Source organism: Monodon monoceros, unplaced genomic scaffold, assembly GCF_005190385.1.
Source record: "Monodon monoceros isolate NGI ecotype Baffin Bay Population unplaced genomic scaffold, NGI_Narwhal_1 Super_Scaffold_3, whole genome shotgun sequence".
NCBI classification, from domain to species: domain Eukaryota; kingdom Metazoa; phylum Chordata; class Mammalia; order Artiodactyla; family Monodontidae; genus Monodon; species Monodon monoceros.
The window spans coordinates 14,986,583-14,998,952 of NW_021703780.1; the positions used below are offsets into that span (position 1 = coordinate 14,986,583).

General features: G+C 38.0%; 1 protein-coding gene across 2 annotated transcripts in view; it reads right to left on the reverse strand.

The window, feature by feature from the left end:
* Positions 1-12,370, reverse strand: part of DEK (DEK proto-oncogene) — a 30,045-nt gene that overhangs the window by 17,386 nt on the left and 289 nt on the right. For both annotated transcript variants that reach the window (XM_029242990.1, XM_029242991.1), the window contains exons 2-7: positions 11,894-12,047; positions 8,511-8,612; positions 8,161-8,270; positions 6,727-6,821; positions 5,721-5,841; positions 1,266-1,454 (exon numbers count right to left, since the gene is read on the reverse strand). In XM_029242990.1, coding sequence (XP_029098823.1) covers positions 1,266-1,454; positions 5,721-5,841; positions 6,727-6,821; positions 8,161-8,270; positions 8,511-8,612; positions 11,894-12,038 — 762 coding nt within the window. In that variant the 5' untranslated portion in view covers positions 12,039-12,047. The remainder of the gene's footprint in view (positions 1-1,265; positions 1,455-5,720; positions 5,842-6,726; positions 6,822-8,160; positions 8,271-8,510; positions 8,613-11,893; positions 12,048-12,370) is intronic.

Sequence of the window (12,370 nt, forward strand, 5' to 3'; positions counted from 1 at the left end):
ACACCTATAAAATCACAGTTCACCACATCTTTATTCTCTCTAATCCAGCAGTTATCAACTGAAGGTGATTTTGCCCTCAGGGGACATTTGGCAATGTCTAGAGACAGTTTTGGTTTTCACAGCTGGGGGCTGGGGGCAGGGATGTGCTACCGGCATCTAGTGGGCAAATACTCTGCAATGCACAAGACAGCCCCCTCCAACACCAAAGAATCATCTTGGTCCAAAATGTCAAGCCACATTAATCAAGCCCCTACATAAGACAAGGGGGATTACCCAATTTACAGAGCAAGTTCTGATCATTAAAGAGAGCACCAGGGCTTCCCTGGTGGCGCAGTGGTTGAGAGTCTGCCTGCCGATGCAGGGGACGCGGGTTCGTGTCCCGGTCCGGGAAGATCCCGCATACCGCGGAGTGACTGGGCCCGTGAGCCATGGCCGTTGAGCCTGCGCGTCCGGAGCCTGTGCTCCGCAATGGGAGAGGCCACAACAGTGAGAGGCCCGCGTACCGCAAAAAAAAAAAAAAAAAAAAAGAGAGCACCAAAACACGTTAAAATAGAGCCAGCAAAACACTGTTAACAATAACAGGAAATCACCTCCTTGTACCCTCTCCCTCATCTACTTGATTGAAGATACATATTAAGGAGAGGGTAAAGCTAACCCCTTACATGGTTCAGCAGCTCTCCTCTTCCCAAAGTTTTTCTTCGGAAACTAAATATTCTCAACATTTTATAAATACTGCCAAGTAAAAGAAAATGACAGGCATTCCTAAGTGACACAAAATTTGCCCACCAATCAAATAAACTTCAAATGCCACTAGTCTCATTAAATAATCCCAAACTGAGATAAAACGGTGGTCCTTAAACCCCTTGCTTTTTGCATAAAGCAGAATAAAATGGTACAAGTCAATCATAAAGTATTAATATACTATGAAAAATTTCTTTAAAAGTCTCCTTTGTGTTCCTGTCAGGATATGTACTCCTCCCCCTTCATTTACCTACTCTAGTCTTCAAGGTCCAGCTCAAACACAGTGCACAGCAACTTCATACTTTTCCAACTCTTACACTCTGGCATGGCAATAAAACTAAAAGCTCCTTAAGGGAAAGAAAGGGTTTACACTTAATCCTTTCTGTGTCTTTGGAATTAAAAACAACCAACATGGTACATATATAGTTCCTTCAAATCTGTGCTTTCTGTCTTAATCTATTATATAGCAGGAGTATTCAACTCTCTCCATGAAAAGAAATGAGGAAAAAACCCCAACATTTTACCTCCTCTTCACTTTCTTTATCTTCATCATCTGAAGACTCTTCTTTGTTTTTCTTTTCCTCTTCATCACTGCTAGACTCATCTGACAGAATTTCAGGACATTTGGTTCGCTTAGCTTTCCTGGACATTCCAGAACTGTTCCGTTCTTTCTTGTTGCCTTTGCTAGAAGTTTTTTTAGATTTTGGCAATGGCTGCATAAAATAAGGATAACATCAATGAGGTATTATATTTCCGAGTCAATCATGTCTTTTTGATAACTACTTCTCAACTTAATTCTTCTTGTTCCTGTCTCAAGAAATTTTATTTCCAAGCTTAGCAGCTTTACAGAGAATTCATCTTTAACTTCATGTGTCAAGTCAACCTTTTTGTTGTCTGCACTACCAACACCCTTTCATTTTTTTTAGAACCTTAGGTTCTAGGCAAGAGACTCTTCACATATTTGAAAGAAGTATGTGTTCTACATTCTGATATGGGACTAGAAGCCCAAGTGCACACTGTGTTAAGTTCAGATATTTGTTTATACTTCATCAAGATGATATTTTCAGTTAGACTTGCTATTTATTTCACTCCTACAAGCATTAAAACTGTCACTGCCTTCTTGCTTTAGGGGACCCACTAATCGACCAGGAGGAATCATCCATAAAGGAAATAAAACCTCACTTTACACATCTTGAATTGATGAAACATATAGTTTATATTCATATTACCTATGGGTTCTACTTTCAATAATGTACTCTCACTGATGATTTTAAATATGCAATAAGTGTCAAGTATGTTAATTATGAAATGAATTACGAACCACAAAATAAGTGCCACTGCCATTACTCTGATATTCAATTAAACCATGTATATTTAAAAAGCAGAGATCACATGAGGAAAATAATTTAATTAACTAAAAAATTTAATTTTTAAATGTTTTCTTAGGGGAGTATTTACTAACTTCTGAAATTGAAAACTATAAAATAACCTTGCATAAAGGATCTGAAAAGACTAAGGAATTAAAAATTATTTACTTCTAAAATCATGGGCATCTTTTGTCTTTATTTTTGCCTATGTTATTTTCTACAATAAGGAAAATTCTGTAACGTAACCTTAAGATACGCGATTGTGTAAATGTTACTGGTAACTCTAAGCTATCTCTCATGAAACTAGCAGAACCACAGGTCCCTTCTCTTTCAGGAAATTTCAGTCTTAGGGGTCAATGTTACCTGTACAAAAATTAAGAAAAGGTGGCTGCTTTGTGTAATGTGGCATTTTCAGGCTATCTACAACCCACAGGACAGCCTCTAGCTTGCCCAAACAACCTACCCTTCTCTAAAGACAGACTGGGAAACAGCCAATCTAGGTACCTCCAGAAAATAAGTTAGTGGACCAAAGATATTTCTCAGAGAGGTTCTCCACAAGAAACCTCCTAGAATGTATACAGATAACCTTGTTATGTGAACTACTGCCATTACCACCTATTACCAGGAACCAAATCCATCTGGATAAATTCTTTGATATTGTTTGGAGAAAAGGTAACTCACTGTCCAAACTCTCACTATTCACTAAATGAAATCCAAGACATGAATATATTTGAAAAATGTGATATCCCTATGTCAGCTCAGAAGCCAGATGCAGGTTATAAGAATATAATCTGTATGTGAAATCAGTAAGATGAGGACTGGAATGGGTGCTGGATAAATTTATACAAGAAAGTGAAAGAATGCTGCATCATTCAAGAAACCAATCAAGAAAATGCAACTTCTAAAAATAAACGAAGAGACCTTCATTTTTAAAAAGTAATAATATATAAATGCCTTAGAGCTTTCCTATACTGGTTCTAAAAATAGCTGAATCTATTAATCAGAATCCAATGTCAAGAGCATCATCCCTTTTTGGAAACAAAATCTGATTAACAGTCAAGCTAGAAGTACAAAAAGATAGTAAAACAATGTTAAATCAATAATTTTAAGACTATCCTAGAGCAGAAAAAATTAGTATTAATGACTTTATAGTGTTTTCCTCAAATGATGGAAGCATATGGTAGCACAGAAAATAGCTTGAGATTGATACCATTAGACTAAGGAGTAATCATCACAGAATCAGATATGAAAAATGGATGTAAGAGTAAGAGTCCATAAAAAAGGATAAAACAGTGGTTCTCAAAGTCTGGTTCATAGAACCTGCGGTTTCCTGAGACCTTTCCAGAAGTCCAAAAGGTCAGAACTATTTTCATAATAATACCAAGGCATTATTTATTCACTCTTTTCACTGCGTTGACATTTGTAGTAATTGTGCAAAAAGCAAAGGTGGGTAAACCTACTGGTACCTTATCGAGATGGAGGCAGCAAACTGTGTTTGTAGTCATTATATTCCTCATAACCACACACCAGTTCTTGATGAAACAGTAAATACTGTGTTAACTCTCAACCTTTGAGTACATGTCTTTATACCATCTGTATAACAAAATCGGCGGTACACATAGAGTACTTTGGCTACATAAGGAAGTTCACTGATCTTCTCAAAGAAAAGCACTTGCACAACTGAGCAGTGAACTAAGCTATCTTTTTTCATGGAATATCATTTTTAAAAGAATAATTAAAAAACTATGCCTATTCAGACTTAGATATTTGACAGACATAGTCTCAGAAATAAATGTGAGCCTGTCGCCTCAAAAGAAACCTGACAGTATGTATTGCCAATGATAAATTTCAAAATTTCAAGTGAAAATTAAAATTTTGGAAAGTTCACATCCACTATCATGGACCTGACAGCCTCCCAATACCTAAAGATTTTTTTTTCTGATGAGACAAAGGTTATATTAATGAATGTGACTTTTTGACAGTGTTCAATGAAATGCGCCAGCGTTTGGAAGATATGCATAATTCAGGGAACCAACATTTTCCAAATGGAGAGTGCATATTACAAAATATGCATAGGTAAAAGGTCCAAGTTTATTAACATGGTTTTAGATACCACATTACAACTAACCTTTAAGAACCTCCCCACTGTGGAGTTTTGGTGTTATATCAAACGAGACTATCCATAATTAACTGAAAAGGTTTTTAAAATATCCTTCCTTTTTCTAGATACACAGCTGTGTGTGGCTGGATTTTCTTCATGTACTTCAAGCAAATCAATACATTGCAACAGAAGGAAATGCAGAAGCAAATGAGAATAGAGCCGTCTTCTCTTAAGACAGACATAAACAGATTTGCAAAAACAGAATGCCATTCTTCTCATTAAAATTTTGTAAAGTATAGTTATTTTTCATACAAATATTACTTTTGTTAACATGTAGTGAGCCTGTTATTTTAGAACTTTTCAGTTTTAATTCAGAATACAGTAATATCAAAATAACCCACATAAACAAAAGCTCTTGAGGTCCTCATTGATTTTAAAAGGGTAATGGGGTCTTGAGACTAACACACTTGAAAATCACTGAGGAAACGTTGAATATAAACATATCCCTCATATCTCAGGCAACTTAGTAATTGCTTCTGGGGAAATAGTGTTCAAACTCATCTTTTAAATAAATCAACTAGAACCCCTCCTCCCCCATTACCATATGCCTTCAGTTTGTGGCTGTATGACAAAAATATCCTTAAGTAGCACTATCCAGCTAATGGTCAACAGGACCAAGAGCAGACAAAAATAAAGTCCCAGAGCTATTTTCTGGTTTCTAATCTTAATGCCCTTCTCCCCTCACTGATGGTGCTCCCCTGAACTCCTAGGCCCTCTAGATCTCTTCCCAATTTCTTTCCTATCAAAATGAGAAAATATGAAAATATTTGCTAAAAGATTGAAAACAAACTGAAAATGCAAGGTCATATAATTAACACTTCAATAAACATTTTAACTCAGTGATGTCCTTTGTTACTGTTGAACAATCAGGGCAAACCTAATCCAGATTTTAGAAGAGTAGTGAAAACTGTAAGACTTTTACTTCCCTGTCCAGCTCCTGGGCTCTCTTGATGATTCTGGAAATACAGTCCAAGAAACTTCAAAGAGCCAGCTTTTTTCTGTCACTTTCTCATAACCTTATTCCAGTATCTAGTAAATGTCCAGCTTTAATACACCATCTTGCCTTTCCTGATCTGATTATAGGTCGCACACCCTCCCTCACCAGCCCAACACCTCACCCTCAGCTCAACCTGTTTCTGTTCTTCAAGTGCTTCTATATACATAACTCTGGATACTTCCTTTGTATTTCTGTCTCATTTGACATTTAGTTAACAATTGTTTTTCTTAATCTTACATCCTTTACATCTGATAAGGGAAAACACATCCGTATGCCTTCTGTTATTTCTATCATGAAATTGTTGCAGATATGTCAACGGAAGGCATATTCTTTGAATGTAAAAGATATTACTGAATGTTGACAGCAATGCTAATTAAAATGTTCCAGAAAAAAAGAGAATGGAGACACTACAAATAACTGATTTGTTACTGAAATAGTAAAAAGTGATCCTCACTTTGCCAGAAGGCTTTGGATGCATTAAGAAATTCAAGATCCTTTTCACCAGTTCACTATTTACACCTGATCGCTCCAAATCAAGAACCTCGCAGATGCTCTTTAACATGGCATTTCTAAATCTGAAACAGAAAATAGAAGAAACCAATGTGATTATGTAGGAAAGTTTATAAACATTCTCCACAATATAAAGATAATAGCTAACCAAACTGGCTCAGCCACAAATACTAAGAAAACAGCCAATGTCTCTCTGAATCTTAGAAGTACTCCCGATAATCTTGACTACTGCACAAAATACAACCAGATGTAATTATTAATAAATGGAAAACATCATTTACCAATTAAGTCTTAAAGGTGGTATGAAAATAAATTCACTTAGTTCACTGAAATATAACCTAAAGTTTTCAATACTATAAAATTCACAGACCTGTTAATTCTTCTGGCTGGTGATTGATTAAACAACACATTTTCCCCTGAGTATTCCTACTGACAATGTCTCAAAGAAGGTATAGGTAATGACCTTTAATACTTAGAGTTTTTAATCTACAGGTGACTTAACAAACAAAAACTCTTATAAGAATATATCATCACATTAAAAAAATTTTTTAAAGAATATATCATCTTGTTTGCATTAGAATGGAAACGATTTCTATCAAATTGATTAACTTCAAAATAGTTTAAATGATACCTATAAGTGGGAGAACAGAGTGGCTGGCAGGGAACAGGAATGGAAGAGTTTTCACTACACTTCCTTTGGACCTCCTGAATTTTGGACTGTGTGAATGATTTACCTGTATCATTCTTCTAAGAATCAGAAATGTCTTTTGAGTTTTCAATAATCTTGACAGCCGCTATTTATCAGAAATAGTTAATGCTTTATGATGACATGCTCTTGGAATTTAAAGCAAAGAATCATCAGTCTACTGAAAATGTAAGGGCAGTTATATTTAAATGTTTAAAATTAAGTGTGAAGCACATTAACTATGATATTTATAAAAATAACTTACTTTTTCAACATTTCTTCCTTCTTTTTATATTGCATACTTCCTTTTTCAAATGGAAATCCACTGAACTGACCCACATTCTTCTTTAATGAGGACACCTGAAAATGTTTCTCCTATTATTAATGCTACTACTTATTACCCAGTAATGTACACAAGAAAAATTTCAAAGCCAACACCTTTATTCACACCTGTCTCCACACTATAATATTGGTGTAGTCAACATTTTTTCTTCACATTGGAAAACTGTATTTGCTACTAAAATATTAACATTATAAAGTGTTCAAACTCAATTCTTTGAAAATAACAATTTGAATTGAAATGCATTTCATCTGGGAATTTTTACTAGTAATTATAAAACCACAACTAAATGTTACCCGACAGCACCAGGGGATGTGGAAAGTTACTAAAAAGACAGCCTACTCCCTGGCGGTCCAGTGGTTAGGGCTCCGTGCTCTCACTGCCAAGGCCCCGGGTTCAGTCCCCGGTCAGGGAATTAATATCCCACAAGCCGTGCAGTGCGGCCAAAATAAATAAATAACATTTTTTTTTAAATGACGTCCTTTCCTTAAATAATACAAGTTGCTAGTAATATTTCTTATTTTCCAACAGAAAGTCAGGGATTGATTCTTTAAAAAGAACAGAGCACCTCCAAAAGTTAATACCATTTAGCAGTAATGGGACTTGTGTAGATTAGATTGTTGTCAGGGTCGACTGAGGTAACACACATGAAAATAAATTTTACCATGCTTCAGACAGTCAAACAATGTCAAACTTTACTTTGTCCACTCAAAGTCTCCTCACTTATATGAAATACTGAAGTTGTGTGTACAGTATAGTAATTCAGTAAATGAAACACTGATTTATTCTAACACTGGCAAAAAATTACCACCTAATTTAACAGATATTTCCTCAAAATGAGATACAATATGCTGTGATCATTTATTTCTGAATGGTTAGAAACATCCAAAAAAGGGAGTTCCCTCGTGGTCCAGCGGTTAAGACTTCGTGCTCCCAATACAGGGTGCCTGGGTTTGATCCCTGGTCAGGGAACTAGATCCTGCGTGCCACAACTAAGACCCAGCACAGCCAAATAAATAAATATAAATTAATTTTTTAAAAATCAAAAAAACAGATTTCTTCTAATACAGTTAAAAATCACTAAAATCATAATTTTGATTTCACAATGTGAAATTTTAGTTTGCCTTAAAAACAACTACAGTATGAAGAGCCCTGGATGTTAAAATACTAATGGCTAATATCCAGCTACATGTCCTGTGATAAGTCATTCAACTGTGTGTCAGCTGGCTCATTTGTATGGTATGGAGATTGATCTAGTTGATTGCTTAAGTCCTTTCCAGAACTAAAATTATGCTTCCATTGTGAAGTATTTTAACACATAAGTAGACTACTAGGTAAAAGGTATAAAAAAGGTCTTACTGTGCCCGGTCTGTTGTAAAGCAGTTTATGTAGATTTCTAAGTTCATCCGTTTTCTTCTTACTCAGAAAAAAATGTATCCTTTCAATCTCACAAAGTTTCTGCCCCTTTCCTAGGAAAAAATACCATGTTAAAGTTAAATACCCATTATGTGTTAGAACATTTAATTTAATGAGAATTGTTTTTTACAGCATAATTTACATATAACTTCTGTTCTAATAGGGCAAATTAAATAGAATTACACCAGTTATATATTGCTACTTAGTAAACACTAAAAACTAATAAGCACTGCTATCCATCATTTTGTACATTTAGGCGTTTTCACTATAAAATGAAAGGAACATAAACTTACCTTGTGCAATTGTAAATGGCTCTCTTTGCAAGGAAGAGACTTGCATTGTCAACCTCTCTACTTTTTTCTTTTCCCTCTTGCCTTCCACGATGAGACTCTTTTCTAGAAATCAATTTAATACTTCTTAAATAACAAAAAGCTTAAAGGAGGTATTAACTTTATTACATAAACATAAACTCTTCTCCTGAGCATGATTTTGAGAAGTAAATGATACAACAGAGATGAAAATACGTGGTAAGTTAATAGCGTCGCTGAAGTTTTTTAAAAGTAACACTTTACTTACCTGGCAACCCCACAGGGGAACTAGTTTTAAAAAAAAAAATCAGAAAGCAAACAAACTTCTATCCAGCTACAATTATTGCTATGGAAGTCCAGTCATTTTATTTGTGAAAAATCACCAAGGTGCTCATTAAGCCTACGATTTGACTAGACATAATTCTATTAATTGGGATTCCATTTACCGTACATCAGAAAACAGCAAGTTTAGATTGAGATTTTAAGAACTTCAAGAGATATTCAGGGCAAAGCAATAATTTAGTAAGCTGACAGAAGAAAAGCAACAGTAAGGCAGAGCAGCCTGGAGTTACTATGGCTAGGGTAAAATTCTACAAGTTTACATTTAAGGCAATCAATTGGGAGGGCATTACTTTGTAGTTCAATAAATGATGTTCATAATAATGGTCATAAAACCCTGTAAAAAAGTTTTGCAATGTTTAGTCCGGACTGCTTTTTTTCCCCTAAGCTAGGTAATATATATATTTTACAATTTAAACATTATGCTGGATTTTCTTTTTTTTATTTTTGGCTGTGTTGGGTCTTCACTGCTGCGCACAGGCTCTCTCTAGTTGCGGCGCACAGGCTTCTCATTGCGGTGGCTTCTCTTGTTGCGGAGCACGGGCTCTAGGCCCACGGGCTTCAGCAGTTGTGGCTCGCAGGCTCAGTAGTTGTAGCACACGAGCTTAGCTGCTCTGAGGCATGTGGGATCTTCCTGGACCAGGGCTCGAACCTGTGTCCCCTGCACTGGCAGGCAGATTCTTAACCACTGAGCCACCAGAGTAGTCCCTAGGCTGGATTTTCTAAAACCCACTTACTTTCTGACTGAGATAAAGTCAGATAAATAAGAGGACACTATAGATTGCTGGAAGTGCTTCCACTCATTCACCTGCACGCCTATTTTGTGCCAAGTTGCACTAGATACTAAGGAGGCATCAATAGATGATTAAGAAACTGAATATTTCTTGAAAGAGATCATGTCTACTGGGGTCTGTGAGACACAAATATACTCCAAAGTAGAAGATGATAACACACTTTAAGAAAGATATAATTGAAAGTTCTCTGAGTTGATGAAAGAGTAATTCTTTTTCGATTATGGAAAAAGGACCAAAACACTGGATCTGGCTTTGAAGGACAGGTAAGATTTGGAGACATAAGGATCTGCCCGCAAAGAATTAGTAAAAAGAAAGGGATTCCAGCAGGTGTATGCTGGCAATGGTGCGCGGCAAGGAGAGAAAGCACTCTAAAGCAACGCTGGTGACCACTCCGCTTCCTTTCCCTGAGTGATGTAAGCCCTTTGCTTGCTGCTGATTACCATCTATAAGCTAATGACATTCCTGGTCTACCTCCAGTCCAGAGCCTTCTCCTGAGCTTCAGGCTGTCAACTGAACAGCTCCACTTCATGTCCTACAGGCACCAAACTCAATGCATCCGAAACAGAAGTCATAATCATCTCCAAACTCACTCACCTTCATGAATTCTATCTTTCAGAAAATGACAGTATTATCCACCCAGCTGCCAAAGACAGAAACCTAGGAGTCATCTTTTACAAGGCATCTCCTACCGCCCTTCCCCTCACTCCCCAAACCACTGCCAAGCTAAGTCAATTCACCCCCTTACTTGGCACAAATTTCAGTGTCTTGTTTCTATGATGCCTCAGTAGTAGAGTTAAATTTTCAGGGCCAAGTAGGATAAAAACAACCACAATTTCGACTGCTCCACAAACACCTCAAATGAGGAAAAGGAGAACAATAATAAATTAGGACAACTATAGAACTGCCTGGGGCTATTTTTTTTTAATTTTCATGTTAAAAAATAAACACCACAATTTAAACTGCCATCAATCTCCTGAGCATTACTGTACCGGTCATTTACAGAATTTTTACATGACTTCTATAATTTCTTCCTGATGTGAAGAAATTCATCATCTCCGTGGTATCCAAAACCAAAAATTCGAGGAAAAAGCGCTGAGAAAGTCTTGGACTAGTAGTGAGATACTGCGGCCAATTTCCAGTTATTATATTATAATTTAAAAATAATTCATATTTTTCCTAAGCATTTTTGTACTTAAACGTGGACATGCTTCCCCTTAGAGCACATACCACTTTAGACAAACAAAAGGCACACCGTGTAATCTCAACCCAGATTGTATTTATAAAAAGTGCTGACAGTGGACTGGTTTAGACATAAAAAAAAAAAAAAATTTGACAGTGAAACCTGGGTTTGGGACGAAATCCTCAAACCTCTTCCCAAGTTTGGTTGAGCGGTAGTCAAATATTAAACAAACCTAGATTGGGCTAACACCACGAGAGAAGGATAAGATCTGTGACACGGAGCTTTAAGTGGTTAGAAACATTTTAGGAAGCGGGCACACCTAAGGGGCACTGCCCCGTGCATCCTGGATAACCTGATGCAGCATACCACTCAATTCTCTAAGGCTCCTCGGTTTCGTGCGTCCAAATAGGCTACTACCGCTCTCTCTCAACACCAAAACTGAGACAGCTCTGAGCTCTCATTTAACTTTCTTTCACAGTTCACTGCTTTCGTATTTAACTACTTTCTAAGGGAGCAACAGCTTTCACCGGTGTTTCCCCGTGAAAGTAACTCCCCTAAGCCTTTGAAAAGAACGTCTGCTGAAGTTCGGCAAATAAATTAAAACTATTAAAATATTTCCAGGACTCGTATTAATAACTTTTTCAAGTCTTAACATATGATTTCAGTTAGGACCCTACAATAACTTCAAAAGGCAAAGGACGTGTACTTAAATTAGCAAAAACAAAACATTACCTCAGGAACTCCCAAGGCTAGCACTTTAAAAAAAAACAGATCTGAAACTTACAAACTTCCTGTCAAATGATAAAATGTTATGAACTTCTCTGTTGCTGGCGAGAAGTAAACTGCACTCCAAAGTAGTAACAACGGAACGAGTAATTTTTTTTTTAAATTGGAATTCCCAAAGTTATTTTCTCTGCTACTGCTCAACACGAAAAACCCTAATTCCGCAAACATTCTTACTGAAAATCACTCCAATTTAGCGTCTTTAAGCGCAAAAACAGCCAGAAAACCGTTTTCGGGAAAATCGATCACTAGCAACGAGACTTCCTCCCCACCTTTCTCTTCCTCTTCCTCCTCCTCCTCGTCGTCCTCGTCCTCCTCTTCACTTTCTTCTCTCGGGCCGGGCATTTCGGGCTCTTTCTCGGACGCTGGCTGGGCGGGGGCTCCCTCTCCCTCCGCAGCAGGGCCGGAGGAGGACATGCTGTGGACCTGCGAGCGGGGAGGAAGCCACACGTCTCGGTCCCCTCGCTCCCGGCTGGAAGGACGCGGCGGCTCCAGCCGGCCGCCCCCGGGAGCCGCGGGAAGCCTGACCGCAAAGTTGCCTCTCAGCGTAGCCGGGTCTGCTGCTCTCACTCCCCGGGAGCGGCTTCCCTCTTGCCCCGCAGGCAGTCCGGCCGTCCTGAGGCGGGAAAGCGCGGGCGCCTAGCCGCCCCTCCCACCGCCCGGCCCGCGCCGCCGGCCGCCCCGCGTCCCCTCCCCCGCCCCAGGCCGCCGTCCAAATGGCCGCGGCGGTGCGGGCGGGCCCCGCGCGC